At 44.2% G+C, this 22,589-nt stretch overlaps 1 protein-coding gene across 1 annotated transcript in view; it reads right to left on the minus strand.

The window, feature by feature from the left end:
- Positions 1-22,589, minus strand: part of plekhh2 (pleckstrin homology domain containing, family H (with MyTH4 domain) member 2) — a 58,806-nt gene that overhangs the window by 15,299 nt on the left and 20,918 nt on the right. The window contains 11 exon segments of the mRNA XM_014154132.2: positions 2,702-2,838; positions 4,238-4,418; positions 4,601-4,695; positions 4,803-4,878; positions 4,960-5,704; positions 5,706-5,847; positions 7,692-7,871; positions 7,971-8,052; positions 8,292-8,375; positions 8,612-8,761; positions 9,488-9,550. Of these exon segments, the coding sequence (XP_014009607.2) occupies positions 2,702-2,838; positions 4,238-4,418; positions 4,601-4,695; positions 4,803-4,878; positions 4,960-5,704; positions 5,706-5,847; positions 7,692-7,871; positions 7,971-8,052; positions 8,292-8,375; positions 8,612-8,761; positions 9,488-9,550 (1,935 nt within the window).

Below are 22,589 nucleotides of genomic sequence, written 5' to 3' on the forward strand. Positions count from 1 at the left end.
AGTCAGCACCTTCCCTGGGTGGAGTATGCACACAACACTCTTCAGTGTTCCTCCACTGGCCTGTCACCATTCCAGGTGTTGTACGGTTACCAGCCCCTCGTTTCCAGATCAGGAGATTGAAGTGACGGTTCCTTCCGCTCAACGCCTCCTCTCTCGTTGCCGCCGGACCTGGAAGAGGGCTCGGTCAGCGCTCCTGAGGTCCTCAGCTTGGGTTCAACGACAGGCCAACCATCATCACCGCCCGAGTCCCCTCCTGCGTCCAGGCCAGATGGTCTGGTTGTCTACTAGGGATCTGCCTCTACACGTGGAATCTAGGAAGTTGGCTCCCCGGTACGTTGGGCCATTCAAGGTTCTACGGCGCATTAATCCAATGGTCTATCGTCTTCGTTTTCCCCAGTCAATGAGGAATCATCCTACCTTCCACATCTCCAGACTCAAGCCTGTGGTGTTCAGTCCTCTGGTTCCGGCCACTCGGTCTCCACCTCCGCCTCATACGATAGCGGGACAGCCAGCCTACACGGTGCGACGAATCCTCTCCAGTCGTCGGTTCTGGCGAGCGACTCAGTATTACGTGGACTGGGAGGGTTACGGGCCTGAGGAACGTTCCTGGGTTCTGGCCCGGGACATTTTGGACCCTGGACTCATTCAGGTCTTCCGTTGACGTTCAGCTACCCCTGGTGGAACGACGGGAGCCGTTCCTTGAGGGGGGGGGGTCCTGTCACAGGTCAGGTTTTCTCCCTTGAGTGTACTACCTGTGGTTGCCACTGGCGAGCACCTTTGGGTTTCTTCTAGTATTCAGGTGACCATGATTGGGCTTAATGGGATCACCTGCTGGATGACTATTTAGGTTCTTCTGTGGACTGGACCAGTTGCTCAGCTCTCATGTTTTGTTCAGTGTTCATGTGTGCCCTTGCTTTGTTGTTTTACCCTTACCTCTGCCTGCTGTGTTTCTCTGCGCCTGGGTCCAAGTTCGTACTAGCACTAATGTCACACAGATCTGTGCCTCGACACAATCCTGTCTCGGAGCTCTACGGACAATTCCTTTGACCTCATGGCTTTGTTTTTGCTCTGACATGCACTGTAAACTGTGTGACCTTATATAGACAGGTGTGTGCCTTTCCAAATTATGTCCAATCAATTGAATTTACCACAGGCGGACTCCAATCAAGTTGTAGAAACATCTCAAGGATGATCAATGGAAACAGGATGCGCCTGAGCTCAATTTCGGGTCTCATAGCAAAGGGTCTGAATACTTATGTAAATAAGGTATCCATTTTTTTTTATATCTATTTTTTATATAAAAAATATTTCTCATCGCTCTAACTCCCCAACGGGCTCGGGAGAGGCGAAGGTTGAGCAATGCGTCCTCCGAAACATGACCCGCCAAGTCGCGCTTCTTAACACCCGCTCGCTTAACCCGGAAGCCAGTTGCACCAATGTTTCCTGACCGAAGACATCCTGCAGGCGCCCGGCCCGCCACAAGGAGTCACTAGAGCGCGATAAGCCAAGTAAAGCCCCCCCCCGGCCAAACCCTCCCTTAACCTGGACGATGTCAATTGTGCGCCACCTTATGGGACTCCCGTTCATGGCCGGTTGTGACATAGCCTGGGATCGAACCCCAGGCTGTAGTGACTCCGCAACACTGCAATGAAGTGCCTTAGACCGCTGCATCTCTGAGGAGGCCCCTATTTCTTTTTTTTATAAAGTTGCTAACATTTCTAAAAACCTGTTTTCGCTTTGTGATTATGGGGTATTGTGTGTAGATTGCTGATTATTTATTTTAATCCATTTTAGAATAAGGCTGTAACGTAACAAAATGTGGAACAAGTCAAGGGGACTGAATACTTTCTGAATGCACTCGGTGTTGGCTACGTCACTGTATTGAAAGAAAAAAAACTGTCACTGTTCTTACATCCAACCATTTCATGCGCATGAATTACCTGACTTGAAATGTCACGACAGGGCTGATGGAAACAGGAAATGTCGGTACAATGTGATAAATGTTAACAGACAATTTGTTCATTTCGACATGGTGGGATCTTTTTGTGTCTGTAAAATGTATTATGTGGAGAGAAATGGAGGTGGAAACACCTTTATTTGCAAATATTGATATAATAACCATCAATTCGAAGTAAACTTGGAGTCACACGATGATATGTCACGGTGTCGGCCTACCACCATGACGTGGAAAAGCATGAAAAGTTTATCAGCGGATGAAATAAGTTACGGACTTTACATGGTGATTAACTATAGGTGATCATACAAATTTCCAATAGGCTAAATATCGAGGGTAGGCTATTATTTGATTGCTGGTGACATGATGATCGGTGCTTGGTTGCCAATAATCAAATAAAATGATTATCCATATTTCATCATATAACCTGTCCACTTTATCAGCAAACTCTTGTCAAGAGAGCATCGGTAGAGTTGAAAATGCAATGGAAACACACATAACTTAGATTTTTTTTATTTGGTACATACATGGGAACTTAACTGCTAAAGTGTTTTCTATGTGCAGTACGTCATCACGCAGTGCCTTTTTATCTGCAACGAGTCAGTTTGATGGAAACACCCCTCTGGTGGCATATTGTTTCATGCAGATTTTAGAATATTGGAATGAAAATCTGTCGCCAGTTGGATGGAAACCTAGCTATAGAGAGAGAAACGTGGTTTGTGTTCAACAAAAAGACAATGTTCTTACACTCTTTCCGTTGTCGAGGGTGCTGGAGCAGGTCTTGGGCAGTTTCTGCTCTGGCTCAGAACACTCTGTGTCAGTAGAGTAGGCATCAGGAGGAATGGCATAGTCACTCTCTGATGTCATGGACGACATGGACACTGCTGGACAAGCAGGGACAACACAGACAGTCATGAGAACATGGTAATAAACATGTATGGATTTGGTTTTAACCTCTCTTGGGTAGGGGGCAGTATTTCCACAGCCGGATGAAAAACGTACCCAAATTAGAGTCTTTAGAACCTAGTTTCAGGCTTTTGCAGTGAACAGAGAGCGAACAAGAAGGCCGGGGAGTTGGTGACTCAGGGAAGGACATGAGTTCATTGGCGCGTTCACGTGATGAGGTAGCTGTGTTCCAAAACGTTTTTCAAGACATTGGAATTGTCTGGTTGGAATATTATTGAAGTTCTATGTTAAAAAGGCTCTAAAGATTGATGCTATACAACGTTTGACATGTTTCACCGAACGTAAATATAACTTTTAAAAAACTTTTCATTGTGAAATTGTGGGCGCGCTTCCTACATTTGGAGTAGCTTACTGACCGCGCAAACAACAAGGAGGTATTTGGACATAAATTATGGACTTTATCGAACAAAACAACATTTATTGTGGACCTGGGATTCCTGGAAGTGCCTTCTGATGAAGATCATCAAAGGTAAGTGAATATTTATAATGCTATTTATGATTTTAGATGACTCCAAAATGGCGGGTATCTGTATTGCCTAGTGTATGTTTCTGAGCGCCGTACTCATATTATTGCAAAGTGTGCTTTCCCCGTGAAGCTTTTTTCAAATCTGTCACAGCGGTTGCATAAAGGAGATGTTCATCTATAATTCTTTGAATAGCAGTTCAATATTTTAATCAACGTTTATGATGAGTATTTTTGTAAATTGTTGTGCTGATTCACCGGCAGTATTGGAGGCAAAATATTTTCTAAACATCAAGCGCCAATGTAAAATGCTGTTTTGGGAAATAAATATGAACTTTATCGAACAAAACATACATGTATTGTCTAACATTGAGTCCTAGGAGTGTCATCTGATGAATATCGTCAAAGGTTAGTGCTTAATTTTAGCTGAATTTCTGGTATTTGTGACCCCTCTCTTGCGTGGAAAATGGCTGTGTGGTTTTTGTTGTGTTGTACCTGTCCTAACATAATCTAACTTTATGCTTTTGCCGTAAAGCCTTTTTGAAATCGGACAATGTGGTTACATTAAGGAGAAGTGTACCTTTGAAATGGTGTAAAATAGTCGTATGTTTGAGAACTTTGAATTATGACATTTTGTTGATTTGAATTTAACGCTCTGATTTTTCACTGGCTGTTGAATAGTGTGAACCGTGGGCTAGCGTCCCACCTGCCCAAGAGAGGTTAATATGAAGCAATGTGAGATGCGTACTCTTGTGTGAGTTTTCTTGTGGTGTGTGTGTGAGGTATCTGACCGTGTGTGTGTGCGTGTGTGTGTGTGAGTCTGTATTTATGAAGTGTCCGTGTGTGTGCAGTACCTCTCTTGAGGGAGCGGGGGCTGCCGGGGTTGCTGTTCTTGCGGGGGCCGGATCTAGAGGGGTGTGAGCTACATTTAGATGCTTCCTCTACTTCTGAGCTGGACGACGACTCTGAGCTGGATGACTCCTCTGAGCTGCACGACTCCTCTGAGAATGGACTACTGCTCAGCAGAGTGGCTTTCTAGAGAAGGTAATACACACCATCAGCTTGACACACACATACACACTAGAGGGTCACATTAAAACAGGACTTCTGTGGGTGACACACACACACACACACACACACACACACACACACACACACACACACACACACACACACAGTATATTTGCACACTCACACGTACATACGCACACACCTACCCCCTTCAGCGTAGTGTAAACAGGCGTGGTCATGTTTTTATAGATGAGGGATGTGTAGAGCACAAAAGCAGGATACGAGGGCTGGAGGGAGGGGTCTGGAACAGAGATGACAGTTCAATCAGCCAATCACAGAGCCTTCTCCAAAACACAGGGCCAATGGCAGAACGGTACTGACCCGGGAATTTCGTCTTCTCTCGCTCACCTTTGCTTGTCTGGTCTGTACATGAGGTCTCTGACAGCCTGATGCCAGACTTAGCCACTGCATATATCCGGCTTTCCTAAAGGAACAGTCGACACAAGTAAAGCATAAAACACTCAAAGTATGTACAATAAAAAGGTAAATAGAACTTAGTGCTCACCCAGGAGGGGAACCTGTGTAAAGGGGGTGTTGGTGGCTTGCTCCCTGGCACAATGGGAGGGGGGTCTGGGCTCTCTGGGGGCTCCTCTTTGTCCGTGGCGAGTGAGGCTGGTGAGGTGCGCAAGGTTGGCTTGGTGGCTGGCTGAGGCAGCGTGTCTCTACTTCTCTCCATGCTGACCTCCTGTTCCTGATCCAGGTCGGTCTCCTGGGGCCTAAGGGGGCGGAGCATGCTGATGGCGTTGCGCGTCCGTCCATGAGCCGCCTCCGTGCTGATTGGCGGCTGGCTCAGGTGTCTCTTGGCCAGGGCCACACTCATCACGCCAAATCCAGCGGGCGTCCGCAGGCGGGGCTGCTTGGGAGATGCAGGGAGGTCTCTGGAGTCCTGGGTGGAGGTGGGGCGCTTGGGGGTGAGGGTGGGGGTGAGGATGGGGCTCGGGGTGTTGGAGGGATCACTGGAGGAGGACGAAGAGTCTAGTCTCTGGGACTGGAAGCGTTTGTTGAGTTCGTCCGAGGAGCAGTCCTCAAGCTTCCTCTCCCTGACCCCGTCCTTCTCCGCCAGCCCCACCTCCCCGGACCCCGGCAGGTGGAAGTGGGGGCACTTAGTACGCTCCATGTCATCGTCGAACAGAGAGCTGCTGTCATCGGACGCCGTGAGGTAGGTATCGCTGCCGGGACGGCTGTACTTCAGCGGACACCCCCCCTCCCTCACTGAAACGTCCACCCTCGCCCTCTGAAGCAGCAACGGAGAGCACAGAGGACACACATCGAAACTCTGGGCCTGCTGCGCTCTCACACACACGCTCAGTCTCCTCCTCTGAGGTAGCGTCCGCTGGTCTGTGGCCTCCACTCTCTGCCCCGGAGGAGACTGATGTCTGGTTAGTGGCATTATCTGTCAAAGTAAACAAACACACTCCATGTAAATATCATGTACCAAATAACATACCAAATCAATGTTCTTCAACCCTGGTACTGGGGACCCACAGACTATGCTGTGCAGGCTTTTGTTTCAGCCCAGTACTAACACGCCTGATTCAACTAATCAAAGGAATTATGATTAGTTAAGCTTCATAAGGCACGTTAGCGCAAAACTATGAAATAACACATATGGAATCATGTAGTAACCAAGAAAGGGTTAAACAAATCAAATATATTTTATATTTGAGATTCTTCAAAGTAGCCATCCTTTCCCTTGATGTCAGCTTTGGTTACTCCATGATTCCATATGTGTTATTTCATAGTTTTGATGTCTTCACTATTATTCTACAATGTAGAAAATAGTAAAAATAAAGAAAAACCCTTGAATGAGTAGGAGTGCCCAAACATTTGACATGAAGCCATTCCAATAGAACCATTTTGAATGGGATGTATGGGACACGATACTAAGGCTACCATTACTTATCATACAAGCACTGTTTTGGTACAAATTATATATATATATATCATTCTAATCCACAGATATCACACAATATCTTTTAATCATTCAAAATATATATAAATCATCAAATTTGATCTTCTCAATTTCCACCACATTTCGGCATACGTTTACAGGACACATACATAAGGGATACTTGGTTCATTTTATTGTGTTCTCCACACCACCTCAAACATTTTAAGCCATCATTGGGCTGTATATGTACTAATTATTATTAAGAGTTTTTTTTCTTCCCTCTGGTTGCACGTGCTGGTAGAAGTGAGGTAAAACGGACGTAAGTTCGCCTGCATTAAAGTCCCCGGCCACTAGGCGCGCCGCTTCCCAATGAGCATTTTCGTGTTTACTTATGGCCTTATACAGCTCCTTGAGTGCGGTCTTAGTGCCAGCGTTGGTTTGTGGTGGTAAATAGATGGCTAAGAAAAATATAGATGAAAACTCTCTTGGTAGATAGAGTACCTCATGATAAGCTGTAGACCATACTACCTCAGGCAAGCAATACCTCGAGACTACCTTAATATTAGACATTGCACACCAGCTGTTATTGACAAATAGACACAAACTCCCACCCCTCGTCTTACCGAACGTAGCTGTTCTGTCCTGCCGATGCATGGAAAACCCAGTCAACTGTATATTATCTATGTCGTCGTTCAGCCACGACTCGATGAAACATAAGATTTTACTGTTTTTAATGTCGGTGCTCATCCAGTTTATTCTCCAGTGATTGCACATTGGCCAATAGAACGGATGGTAGAGGCTTTCTTCTACCAGGAAATCCACATGGCAGTAATTTTATTAAAATGGCCACCCTGAATGACTGACAGGCTTCCCAGATAGCCTCAATCTTTAAAATGTTCCTTAAGGTATCTAGTATTAGTGTAACAAGTTTGATACTTGTATCATAAAATGGAACAATCATTTCACCTATCCACTGGACTAGTGGTTTTCCTGGACCAGAAGTGAAGAACATAAGATGTAGGATCTTAATTTGATCACTCTTTTGTTGCTAAGAATTGTCCTGTAGAGCAGGAAATGCAAACGTGTAGTATATTCAAAGTTTAAAAAGGCTTTTAAAGTTTGTAATTTCCACTTAAATGTCAGACATGATTTGCCTTAACAAACAATGTATCAACCCCTACAAAAATCTCCATGAATTATAATTCACATTTCCTGTTGCTGCAGGACTATTTTTCTGCTGTAGAAAACGGGCTCAAATTAAGATCCTACATCTGTAGTACGACATTGATAGTCATAGAAATTATCAGTGATGGTCATCCAGTAGATATGAGGAGGTAGGGACTGACCAGTGTTGTTACCCCCTTCGGCCTCGGGCTGGGTTCTGAGGGTCCTCTGGACGGGCTCGGGGCCTGTTAGGACCTGGGGGTTCTTCCCTCGTACCTGGAAACAGCCAAATGTCAGGCTGCTGAGACGCTGGGCTTCCCCGGGCTTAGACTGGACACCAACTCCTCGCTTTTGCTCCAGGGCTGGAACACATACATGAAACAGAGACTTTAAAATGTCTAGCCAGGAGACTTGGGTATGTGTGTGTGTGTGTGTGTGCGTGTCTTTCCTGTGGTCCTTACCCTGCATCTGTTTCTGTAACTCCTGGATCTGAGCCTCCTGCTGAATGTTGGTCTCTCTCAGAGCAGCATTCTCCACCTCAAACTAAGAACAGCACAAACTCTTGTAACACCAAAAAGCATCAACACTAATACTATACAAATACACACATGCTTGTTTTACTTTCCTTGTGGTGACCAAACAATTGATTCCCATTGAAAATCCTATTTCCCTAACCCTAATTGCAACCCTAAGCCTAAAATAGCATTATTCCTTGTGGAGACTAGCAATATGCTTTCCTTGTTTTGCTATCCTTGTGAGGACACACACTTCATGTACTGTACCTCACACAGCTTCAGCATCACCCACTCTTTGATCTTCGCTGCTTTCTCCTCCACAGTCTTAGCATCCTGGGCTCGGATCTGTTTCTGGTAAGGGAGAGAGACAGACATCAACACTGATCTAGGATCAGCATACCATCCCCACAATCCTAACCTTAACCATTACGGCGGAAAATAACAAAACTGACCTTAGATCACTGTCTAGTGGCAGCTCTTTACCTACTCCTCCAGCTGTAGTCACAAACACTGTTCTAGGATCAGCTTACCCTCTCACAATCCTAAACCTAATCATTAGGGGAGAAAGTCTAGGGACAACTGTTTACCTGCTCCTCCAGTTGTGTCTCCAGCAGGGCGATGACATCATCCTTCTCCTGTAGGAGAGACTGTAGGTCCTGACAGCGTTTGAACAACCGCACCTCAGAGTCACCTGACTGACCGTCTGGAGCCTTCACCTTCTCCTCCATCCACTGCACCTGAGAGAGACACACACACTGTTATGAAGAGTACGCATGCGCACTCATCACACATAATAGAATGTGCTCAAGAACTATACAGGTAACTTCCCAAATAAAGGAAACACCTAAAGTAAATGAGGGATTCAAAGTATGTCAAAAGCAGGTGCTTCCACACAGGTGTGGCTCCTGAGTTAATTAAGCAATTAAACATCCCATCATGCTTATGGTCATGTATAAAAATGCTGGGCAGGCCAGTATTTTGGCTACCATGGCTATGCCCCCATAGGATGAAAAAGCCCCCATCCACGAGTGGTCACTGAATGGTTTGACGAGCATGAAAACGTGTTAACCATATGCCATGTCTCAGTCACCGGATCTCAACCCAACTGAACACTTATGGGAGATACTGGAGTGGCGCCTGAGACGACGGTTTCCACCACCATCAACAAAACACCAAATGATGGAATTTTTCAGGCAAGAATGGTGTTGCGTCCCTCCAGTAGAGTTCCAGACATGTGTAGAATCTATGTCAAGGTGGATTGAAGCTGTTCTAACACCCTATTAAGACACTTTATGTTGGTGTTGCCTTTATTTTGGCATTTATCTGTACATGTAACACACACACACACACACACACACACACACACACACACACACACACACACACACACACACACACACACACACACACACACACACACACACACACACACACACACACACACACACACACACCTCATTTACCTGCTGGTGAGCTTTGAAGGCACGCTTCTCTGCCTCTATCACCTGTGTCTCCAGCTGCTGAATCTGTAAGAGGGAGAATGATGGACACATCACGTTTATGTTCCATGTTTACATACACAGTCACTGACTACATCCTCAGTCCCACTCCCCTCACTTGCACTGAATGACGTGAACGAGACCATTCATTTCCCTCTTGGTCTAACACATTAAAACAGTCTTAGAGGAGAAAGATCAAACCCAAATGCAACAACTACATCCAAATAAAGAACGGGAGGTGGTGCATACTGGACATAGTGAGTGTCATTACTGATAACACTTCCTGATTTATGTTCCTAAATGGAAAAGGGAACAGTTACATTCCCCAAATGCTCTTGCATTGAGCATCCATTGTCAAATATATTTTGCGTTAGATTTTTAAAATGCGACTAATAAAAAAAAAAAGTTTCGATGTCATCACTTGTAACTACTAAACCTGTATAGTAAAGACTAACTCTTTGCCTACTTATGTGAGACTTGACTCCCGTTGTACTGCCCCTCTTGGTTACGGCTACAGTGTGTTACACGGAAGTCTGGTTGGACGTGAAAGTGCACTGGTGTCAAGTCTCACGGTTACAGCCGGTCCTTTGTGTGCCCTGGCCAGAGAGGACTCTAAGAAAGCTGTCAGGCTCGTGTTAAACCACAGAGACACAGAGAGCGCCATTAATACCAGAGAACACCACTGTTTACACTGCAACGAGACGCCTAACAGATCTAGTGCACTTCGCACGCCACTTGGTCACAGTTACAGTGGAAACACGCACGCACGCACAGGCACGCACGCACACGCATACGCATACATACACACACACAAAGGAAAGAACGCACTGACGCGCACACAGACACAGCTTTGTGGGAACGGGGAATGTGGAAGAATTTATGAGTAACATTCCTCTCAAATGCCTCAGCTCAAAGTGGCGGAAGTGGCAGAGAAACCAATGTCTTCTGAGGAGGCACACGAAGAATCCCAAGCCCTCTGACAAACACGGCCTTTGAATGTGCAGCAACAAGACAACCACCCTTCCACAAAGTTCTATTACAGCAGCGGCATTCTGTCACACACACACACACACACACACACACACACACACACACACACACACACAGTCCAGTATTCTGGGATCATGACATCATGGCGAGGCTATAGTGGAGCCTGTATGGACTGGAGAGCTGGCTCCAGAGTTGCTGTTGGACTCTCATTGCTCTGGCACTGGTTCTACTCAGCAATGTGTTTCCCTTTAGTTCTAGTAACTGGGAAATGGACCCAGCCCAGCCGGACCCAGAGGTTAGCTGATGCTATGCCCTTACACACACACACACACACACACACACACACACAGAGTTTCCATTGCAGGAGAATAATACATTTGGAAGACTCTCTATGTGGATCAAAACTGTATGTATAGGTTTCCGAGCAAGAACCAAGGACGTTGTTTTATGGACATTTCAGTAGACCTAAAAGCCTAGTGAAATATTTTAAAAGGGCAGTCAGTGAAGCCAGTGGTACACAGCAAATCCTGTCTGAACCAGTCGGGTCCACTCTGTCTTCCAACTCCGGCTGAGGGAAGGAAGGCCTGGAGCCTATTCACAGCAGGGGCAGACTGTACACAATTGTACACACACACTACCCTAACTGTGGCCAGTGGTGCGCCAGCTGGACCAAAGGGTGTGTTCAGATCAAAAACACACATGAAACCTGCAGAGGGGTTGGGTTAAATGTGGAAGATACATTTCGGTTGAATGCATTGAGTTGTGCAACTGAACCCTTTCCCCTTTCCAATACATCACCACACACACACACACACACACACACACACACACAGGGCATAAGCGACATCATTTTTTTTGGTACTTATTTTTACTCAGTCAGGGATTCAACTCATTTTCAGATTGATAAATTAGTCTAGCCAGCTATCTAAAAGTAATCATGACAGATTTATAGACCGGGCACGTGCTCAGGGGCCCTGACCTCCAGGGGCCCTGATTTTGTTAGTCATTCTCACTCCGATATTACATTAATATGGTATAAGTTATGGCAAAATTTCAGGAAATTAGCTTTAAAACTTCAACAATTTCTCCCCATCCCATGGCAAAATGTGCAGGAAATTGGATGTAAAACTGCTAATTTATCTCTCCGCGCCATGGCAAAGTATATATAGAGAGTATAATTGCATGAAATTAGTTATACATTTGCTAAATGTTCTCCCACCCCATGGCAAAATATGTAGAACTTCAGAAAACTTGCTTTAAAAGTGCAAAATGTTATCCATGCCCCATGACAAAATATGAAGAACAGCAGGAAATTGAAGCTAAAACTTCGTCAAGAGGGGGGCCACTTAAATGTTTCGCCCACGAGGTGGGGGCCCCCCAACCAAATCTCGCTTATGGTCAGCCTTGCACACACATATAAATGTACACACGCACATGCACACAAAGAGGCAGGCAAGCACTCACGAACACACACACACACACACACACACACACACACACACACACACACACACACACACACACACACACACACACACACACACACACACACACACACACACTTAGCCACATCTTCTTCGGAAGGATTCTCCAGAGCCCAAGGTCGTCCACAAATGACAAACCACAGCTTTCTCTCAATGCACAGATATAGCATCAGGCAGAGAATAGAACTGTAATTACAGGCAGGCAATTCGATGGTGGCATAATGAGGCTGAGACTCCGATTTTTCACTTTAAAAGTATGCCAAACAAAAACCATCGATTGCAAAGTTAACCCTTTATACTCGTGGGAATTGGCCGATATGCATAGGGCTAAATTGAGATGTTCCTTACAGAGGAAATATAAAAAGCATATGCATAAACATGGTAGCGATTGAAAAGGAACAGTTTCGAGATTATAGGAAAATTATTTGACCAAAAGGTGAGAACACAACAGTTCACCTGACACAAGACCGAATCCAAAAATTACACTTTTGATTTTGTTCATTTTACAATTTCACTGTACTTTTCGTTGCATTTGTTGATAAAGAAATCAGAAAATAATCTGGATACATTCAGTTAATGATAAGAATATTCCTGGAAAATGTGGGGTAGGTGCAACAAAAGACAAAATAATTCCAAGGGTTCTCAGTGAGAGGACTAACTGGTGTCTCCCAGTGGTCACACACACCTCTCCAAAAAGCCTGTTCTATTGTCAATTTATAAAATACAATGTCACAGTGTTAAGCTTTCACAATGCAATTCAGGGAAACAGATCAACATTTTGGTGCACATAGAATGGAGTCGTGAGTGCATTCAGCGATTGTCCTTCGCAACAGACGAACATAGGCTCATTCTGTTCAGAACGACCCAGGGTATGACGCCATGTCATCTTGTTACTCTACATCACACGTAGTGATCATAAACGTTGACACTGGATAGGACATCAGTTTTATGATACGGAAATGTGATGTGGACATTTGGACTCACAAATCCTCAATGTCTCATCTTTCTAAATACATAGAGTCCTCTTTATTTACAGCATTTTCCTCTCTCAGACAACAAAACGTGCAAACGTTGCCCAATTAGCGGGAGGGATGGGGGCAATTTGTTGTCCCGCGAGGTGCTCAAGTTCAGAACAGCTGTCAGTCAAAACCCATCCAGCGCTGTGAAGCTCAGTCAGAGCACTGACGTGATGTATAGCATGTTACTGTACAGCCACTGCGCTCCAAATCTGCCATTTTAAACCGTATACTGGTACAAGTGTAAAGGGCTACACAAGCCACACAACTCCATGCACAAGCCACACAACTCCATGCACAAGCCACACAACTCCATGCACAAGCCACACAACTCCATGCACAAGCCACACAACTCCATGCACAAGCCACACAACTCCATGCACAAGCCACACAACTCCATGCACAAGCCACACAACTCCATGCACAAGCCACACAACTCCATGCACAAGCCACACAACTCCATGCACAAGCACTACTTTTAACAATTTCCAATGAAAATCTCCCTCAATTGTGACCATGTCTTCCAAGAACTGTTAAATATCTACACCGAATTAAGATTCAAAGATGTCTGCAGAAAGAATGGGGTGTCAGCTGTGACATGACACCTTAAGTTTCTAAAAATGTATTTTGGTTGAACTACAGTAAGTGAAGTGGATTAACACCCGGTAATAAAATGACATCCCTGATCTATACTATACACAAATGCATAATTATGAACGTCAATTCATGGTGATGTATCCTGAATGGGTACACAAACATAGAAAAATGCAATATCCTCCTTTGCATGTTTTGGTATTATTCTCCCCCAAAACAAGACCAAATCTGGTTGGTCCGGACCGCATCAAATCTGTACCAATCATAGACGTCTATGTTTCACAAGTTTGGACATCACGGTACAGGACAGTAAAGTACAGTACAGCAGAGCAGAGTAGAGTTCAGTTCAGCCTGGTTTTGGTCGGTGCTCAGTGGGTGACAGGGCTGGTTACAGTGAATGGAAAGAGAGAGGGTTCATGGGTAGGTGCCAGTAAGAGCCGGGGGAGGTGACATTAACTGAAGAGAAGAGAGAGAGAGAGGGACGGGTTGTTCAAACTGTTTTCACACACTTTCTTTGACCACCACACGACAGAAAGAGAAAGAAAACCATTATGAGGTGAATATAACAGTATCCCAGTGGAAGGCAGGACAGTAGGATGCAGTGTGTTCGAGACCACCTAAAGCGAGACGATTCAAGACCAAGACCGCAGAGGGGGCGAGAGTGTCAAGACCGAGAACGGAAGGGGGAAGAGAAGTCAGAGACAAGACCGATACCAGAAAAATGCGAGTCCAATTCAAGATCATGACTGTAATTTTGTCAAATTGTTACCATAAAAGTGTTCAAAATGTCCTGTATTTCTGTGTTCATATTTCAGAACAACATATGGATTCTCTAGACATTCAGAACGGTGAAAAAAATGCATGCTGAGGGAAAATACAACCACTCCACAAATTTTTACAAACCCAAACACAGTGGGGAACAATGAGGGCCTTCTACAATTTCAGAGAAAGGCTAAGGATTTATAAAATAATAAAAAATAATTAGAATTATAGATTATTAGTTTCAATTATGTTCTGATTTAATCGCTTCAGTTTTGTTATAAAGGAAAAGGTTAACGTTGAAGACAAACAAATATTTAACCAGAATTTTTCTTTGGTAGTTTCTGGGTAGATACATTTAGTTTCAGGCTGCTTACCACTCTCTCCCAAAATACATCATCCAGGAGGATCCTCTTGATGGGGCAGACTGTGATATGGCCATTTCTTGGAGAGACTCCTTCCCCTCCAGGAGACTGTCAAACATGATGACAACACCACCCCAACGGTTGTTGCTGGGTAGCTTCAATGTGGTGCTCTTATTCTTCTCACTGTGCTTGGTGAGGTAGATTGCTGCTATAACTTGATGACCCTTCAGATACCTAACCATTTCCTTGGCTCTCTTGTAGAATGTATCCATTGTTTTTAGTGCCATGATGTCCTTGAGGAGCAGATTCAATGCATGAGCAGCACAGCCAATGGGTGTAATGTGATGGTAGGACTCCTCCACTTTAGACCAAGCAGCCTTCATGTTCGCAGCATTGTCTGTCACCAGTGCAAATACCTTCTGTGGTCTAAGGTCATTGATGACTGCCTTCAGCTCATCTGCAACGTAGAGACCGGGGTGTCTGTTGTCCCTTGTGTCTGTGCTCTTGTAGAATACTGGTTGAGGGGTAGAGATGTAGTTAATTATTCCTTGCCCAAAAACATTTGACCACCCATCAGAGATGTTTGCAATACAGTCTGCTTTCTCTATGATTTGCTTGACCTTCACTTGAACTCTGCATCCAGCAAATGAGTAGATAAAGCATGTCTGGTTGGAGGGGTGTATGCTGGGAGAAGAACATTCAGAAATCTCTTCCAATACATATTGCCTGTGAGCATCAGAGGTGAACCAGTTGCATACACAGCTAGAGCAAGACATTCATCAGCAGTTATCTGACTACGTTGCTCCATTGAGTCAAAGAAAACTTCCGATTCCAGGAGGACCATGAGCTGTTGCTATCGATAAGGTGTCTGATTCATCATTTTCACCTCGAATAGGAGTAGAGGGACTTTTGTCAGAGGTTGCTTGTTGTGAGCGCTGAGGGAACTTTATGCACTTGGCCAGATGATTCTGCGTCTTTGCATTCTTCACATATGATTTGGCACAGTATTTGCAAATGTACACAGCTTTTCCTTCTACATTAGCGGCAGTGAAATGTCTCCACACATCAGATAATGCCCGTGGCATTTTCCTGTAAAGATTAGAAACTATTTTGTAAAAAAAAAAAAGAAATACAATTCCATGTACAAATAAATCGTTAAGCAGTTAGATTAAACAACTCCTTTGTAAGATAAATGTTTTAAAATTAAACATGTTTGGAAACAGGTGAATTAACACTTCTCAGTTAGCAGGCTCAAGCAAGCTAAAACCAACATGGTAGCAAAAACTAACTAGCTGTCACGCCCTGACCATAGAGAGCCTTTTATTCTCTATGTTGGTTAGGTCAGGGTGTGACTAGGGTTGCCTGGTATGGTTCCCAATCAGAGGCAGCTGTTTATTGTTGTCTCTGATTGGGGATCATATTTATGCAGCTATTTCCCCACTGTGTTTTGTGGGATCTTATTTTGAGTAAGTGCATGTAGCACCTCTGTCGTCACGGTTTGTTGTTTGGAACTCAGAGCACGCTGCGCCTTGGTCCATCTCTACACACAAAGGTGACACTAGCAGAAATTGTTAACAAGTTAGACATTATTTAAACACACTTTGCTGTAGGCTACTACACTGCGTGCACAATTATTAGGCAAGTGAGTATTCTGATCTTATCATTATTTCTATTCACATTTTCGAAGTCCAAACCATATAAACTTCAATGTTTATTGGATTTAATCATTTTCAGGTGATATGTATTTGTGTAATGAGGGAGGGTGTGGCAAAGTGAATAACACCTTATATCAAGGTGTGCATAATTATTAGGCAGCCTCATTAGCTCAGGTAAAATGGGCCAAAAAATAGATTTAACTGACACTGAAAAGCCAAAAATGTAAAATGCCTTTCAGACGGATGCGACACTCTTTAAATAGCTCAACTATTGAGGCGTGAACACCGGACAATCAAACGTTTTGTTGCGAATAGTCAACTGGGGCGCAAAAAACATATGGGGAAGAAAAGGCGCAAATTAACTGCAAAAGACTTGAGAAGAATTAAACGTCAAACTACCAGCAACCCATTATCCTCCAGTGCCACCGTATTCCAGAACTGCAACCTACCTGGAGAGTTCAGAAGTACAAGGTGTCAAGTGCTCAGAGACATGGCCAAGGTCAAGAAGACTGAAACAAGACCCCCACTGAATAAGATTCACAAGTTGAAGCGTCAAGATTGGGCAAAGAAATACCTGAACACAGATTTTTCAAAGGTTTTATGGACAGATGAAATGAAAGTGACTCTTGATGGACCAAATTGATGGGCCCGTGGCTGGATCAGTAATGGACACAGGGCACCACTTTGAGTCAGGTGCCAGCAAGGTGAAGGAGGGGTACTGGTATGGACTGCTATCATTGAGGATGAGGTAGTTGGACCTTTTCGGGTTGAAGATGGACTGAAACTCAACTCCCAAACCTACTGCCAGTTTCTGGAAGATTCTTTCGTCAAACAGTGGTACAGGAAGACGTCCTCAGCACTCTAGAAGGCAATGATCTTTATGCAGGACAATGCTCCATCACATGCATCCAAGTACTCCACTACTTGACTAGCCAGCAAGGGCCTCAGAAATGCCTGAATAACGTCCTGGCCTCCTTCCTTGTGGGCCCTTCTCAAACGTGAGATTTACAGGGAGGGAAGACAATACACCTCTTTGAACAGCATTTGGGAGGCTGTGGTTGCTGCTTCGGCGAAAATTGATCGTGAACAGATCAACAAACTGACAGACTCCATGGATGGAAGGCTCGTGGCAGTTATTGAACATAAGGGTGGCTATATTGGTCACTGAATGTTATATAATTGTCATTTTGTGTTACTTATCTGTTACACTTACTCTAAAAATTGAGAATCAACAAGTGAGTTGAGAGAAATTATTTTTGTAATTTAGTTGCCTAATAATTCTGCACACTAATAGTTGCCTAATAATTGTGAACACTTATATATTTCCCTGAGAAAGACAATACTCACTTTTCCTTTGTTAAACATTCAGGTTTGAGGTTCAATAACATTTTGGATTGACTGAGAGCATTGTGTTTGTTCAACAATAAAATTAATCCTGAGGAATATAATTTGCCTAATAATTGTGTACGCAGTGTATTTACTAGTTAACAAAAAATATTGTCATATAAAATATATTCACCTCACCCAGTATTGTTATCAAATCTTACCAGAAAGAATGTAGTCCTTGGCTCAGACAGTGTAGTAGTGTGGGCTCAATAGCATCTCATTAGTGTGCAAGATCTTGAGAATCAGCTGTATATGTGATGGAAGAGTGCACTGCACATGTGATGGATTAATGCACTGTGCATGCACAGGGTTGCAATTCCATTGAATTGGGGATAGTTTAACCAAAATATGCCACAAAACCTAGAATTGCCATATGTGTATCCCACAAAAAAGGTTCACTGTTATAAGCTAACTTATTTGATGAATTTAAGCAAAATTCCCCAAATTCTAGGGCTTAACTTCCCATGGAAAATCTCCGGAAAAACTCTGTAACCATAAAGTTTCCAACCCCAATTATACTACATAATTAATAAGTTGTATGCCTCCATTACACTACTTTGATACGCAACAGAAGGGATTAAGAAGTGAGTATAGCAATGCCCACTGAAAAAAAGTGGGTATAGGGTGTATACCTGTGTATAGCCTCCACTTCCTTTGTTTTACCAAGAAGTGCACTCTCCTACATCAATCAATCCCATTTCTAAAGCCATTTTTACATCAGCCGATGTCACAAAGTGCTGTACAGAAACCCAGCCTAACAACCCAAACAGCAAGCAATGTAGATGTAGAAGCACGGTGGCTAGGAAAAACTCCCTAGAAAGGCAGGAACCAAGGAAGAAACCTAGAGAGGAACCAGGCTCTGAGGGGTGGCCAGTCCTCACTACATGAGTGCGCTGGTTTTACGGTTGGTGTCCTTTTAGCATCACGAGCCCGTCACACGCTGAAGGCCTATGTCCAAAAGGTTCGCCACAGCACATACATGTCTATAATAGATATAAAGATCTACAATTTCCCTGTTTACTATTAGTAAGCGCGCAACTTTCCCCCACTCTTCCCTACCAGCGAGTCAAGGAAATTCAGACAAAGAGGATATTTTTCAATGAAAGTAAAGGACAGTAATGTTACGAGTAAAGTAGGAATCCCAGGTTTCAATAGGCATCTCTGACACGCAGACATCTTCTTCTTTGATGAGTTTTAACGGCGGTTGGCATCCAATAAATGTTGCATTACCGCCCCCTACTACACTGGAGTATATATATTTTTTACAAATACCCTACCATCTAACAACACACTCACAAAAACATTTAAATAATAGAAAATAACACCACCCTACTCCACTATTTAAATCTACATAGTCCTACCTCAGGCCAACAACCTGAAAGGAAGGGACACCACCACTCAACACACCCTGTAACTATTCTGATGTCAAGTCTCGCACACCCAAATATCTCTCTGCAGCTGTCACCAAAACCTGTTTTTTTGTGACTTACATTCCATCCCTGTGGTAGTTGATAACCATTGCTATAAATGCTAAAAATCTAATCTTATTGAAACATCTATCACTTGTTGGCCTATCCCTCTGTACTGGTACAGATCTACTACTCACACCACTCCTCTCAGGATCCCTCCCCTTGACCCATCATCTACTTTCTTCAATAAACTGGACAGTTTTAGCTCCATCTCTTCATTCAAAGACTTAATCATGGACACTCTTACTGACAGTTGTGGCTGCTTTGTGTGATGTATTGTTGTCTCTACCTTCTTGATCTTTGTGCCCAATAATGTTTGTACCATGTTTTGTGCTGCTACCATGTTGTGTTTCTACCATGGTGTTGTTTTGTTGTGTTGCTACCATGCTGTGTTGTGTTTCTACCATGCTGTGTTGTGTTGCTACCATGCTGTGTTGTCATGTGTTACTGCCATGCTAAGTTGTTGTCTTAGGTCTCTCTTTATGTAGTGTTGTGGTGTCTCTCTTGTCGTGATGTGTGTTTTGTCCTATATTTATATTTTATTGTTTTATTTTTAAACCCAGCCCCCGTCCCCGCAGGAGGCCTTTTGCCTTTTGGTAGGCCGTCATTGTAAATAAGAATTTGTTCTTAACTGACTTGCCTAGTTAAATAAAGGTAAAACATTTTTTTTCATTCACTGCCTCAGCATATGACCACTTCTGCACTACTCTTAACTGTGGAAACCTCAACCTGCCTCTCTTACACAGAACATTTCTGATCACCAGCCACATGGGCACCTCTACAATTAACACAAACCACTACACATTCCTTTGTCTCATGCCCTTCTGCACACTTCTCACACCTAGGAACCTCCCTCCTACATACTGCTGCCACATGCCCATAAGCTTGACACCTGGAACAACGTAATGTATTCGGCACAAAAGCTCGTACGGGATAACTTATACTATATCCTAACAACATCAAAACTCAAAAGAACAGATGATGACTCTTCTGTTTCACCATTCTCGCCACCCTGTCTCTGTCGCACCAAACGACAAACATCACAAACACAGGGAATCCTCCCCTTCAGTTGGTCAACTTTTACATTTACCGCTACCCCAGTAATCACTCCTTTCAATGGCGCCATTTTCTTGAGAGCAAAACAATTCACATCTCTTGTCCCCATTTGTTTAACTCGGAGAGCCGGCTCCCTCTGACCAGCAGAAACACAAACAATTATCACAAGAACACTTCTGGTTACCCTCCCCGATTCCACAGCACCCAACTCTGTTTTCACCCACCCTGAAACCACAAATAGATCAGCCAAAAGGCAAGAGTCCACTTTTTCCAAAAACGTCACTCCTACTGTCACTGACTCATATTTATCCTGACCCTCGGTACAAGCCTCGTGCTCCGAGAACTTCACCACACCTACCACCTCCGATACTTTGACCTCATTCACTTCCATCTCTCCTCCTGTCTTCATCTCACTGCTCACATTTTCTACCATTCCTCTTTAACAAACATCTCCATTTTCCCCCAAAATTTTTAACCGACTCAAGCTCACCCTCTTCCTCCCCCTCTCTCTCTTAGACCTCCTCTGCCTCTCTTTTCCCCTCCATTCCTCCTCTGTATTCCAAGTATACCTCTCCTTCTGATAATACTGCACTTCTCCTGACATCTTGTTCTTGGCTTGTCAAGGGACGCCATTTAACCGGCTGTCACAATCTCCGTCCAATCAGCACGGACCCATCAGGATGTAGCGCTCAACAGTGCATCCCACTTAAAAAGCAGCTGCTTCATCTTGATGTTTTTCTTTTTCCAAAAACTACCGCGACGCTTTTCCATTTTAATTAAGCGCACTCTTCCACCCACCATCTCACCCTAGACTCGAACTTACGATGGTGACTCCATTTTCTCTGTGGGTTGGTTGGGCTGCCACGCCTGGCACCCAGACAAGACCCTCAATATGTGGTCTGGAGACCGGACTCCTACAACCCTGGTAGCAGGTGAACCAACTTTGGCTTATGACTACTATGACTCCCCATTGTAGTCAATTCAGTTGCAGTCATTCTGTTACAGATTTTTGATGGTTGAACAATTTATATATGCCTTAAAAAAAAAGAAGAAAATGGATTCTTAGCTTTCATTTGATTGACACCACATTTGATGTGACCGGGCCATATATCGAGTACAGCTGTGTACACACACACACACACACACACACACACACACACACACACACACACACACACACACACTTGTGTAAGGACACATCACTGTCCATCATTTCCTGAGCAGCTCTGATGGGACTTTGTTACTGGAATTTACACTGTGGTAATCTGTGTTATGGTCCATTACCAAGTCCCTGAAATAAACTTCCAGTCAGACAGCTATAATCACAACGTCTAAATAACATGAACACACAACGTTTACACACTTGAAACACACACAAAAAAAGGGGCTCAACAGAAGCCATGTCAATGCACATAACCCCTAACATCTCTCCATCACGCCACCCTTCAACCTCCTCACTGGATCCAAATTCCAGTTTTCCTAGCATTCCTGGAATTCCGGGCCTGCCTCGTTGTGGCCAGCCAACCAGCACCCCACACACCCTCCCAACACACACACACACACACACACACACACACACACACACACACACACACACACACACACACACACACACACACACACACACACACACACACACACACACACACACACACACACACAACACTCCATCCACAGCCCAGCCAGCTCACAAAGCCTCCCTCTGTAGACACCAGGCCTACATATTTACTCCGTAGTAGCTCAACATCGTAGCAGCTAAACACTACAGTAAAGCGATGGTAATAACTGATTTCCGTGCAGTGGCTCCATCAGATATAGAGTCCTTCCACACAGCAGACACTTGACTACTGGTGTGCTGAGGGGATAGAACTGTAGCTCTCACACATCTCAGTGACTACAGCAGACACAGAGCCCCTTTGAGTCGCCTACACACATGCACAAACACATGCATTCAAGCACACACACACACACACACAGACACATGCATAGATGCAGACACACACACACACACGTCTGTCATGAGGAGAAAACCGGTGGAGAAAGGAGCAAATATCTCAAGGTTAGAGACGTAGGCGGAATCCCATCTTGAGATTGGTGGCGGCTGGGCCTGCTCTGAAATTGGAAGCATATGTCTGTGTGAACAGTGCAGGGGGGTGTGAAGAGGCAGCACAGTCTTACTAAAGAGATACAACTGGCTTTTCTCTCTGAGTGTTTGTGTTAGTGCGTGTGCATGTTTGTTTGTGTGCTTATATGTGTGTGTGTGTGTGTGTGTGTGTGTGTGTGTGTGTGTGT

The sequence above is a fragment of the Salmo salar genome, chromosome ssa18 (assembly GCF_905237065.1).
Source record: "Salmo salar chromosome ssa18, Ssal_v3.1, whole genome shotgun sequence".
Taxonomy (NCBI): Eukaryota; Metazoa; Chordata; class Actinopteri; order Salmoniformes; family Salmonidae; genus Salmo; species Salmo salar.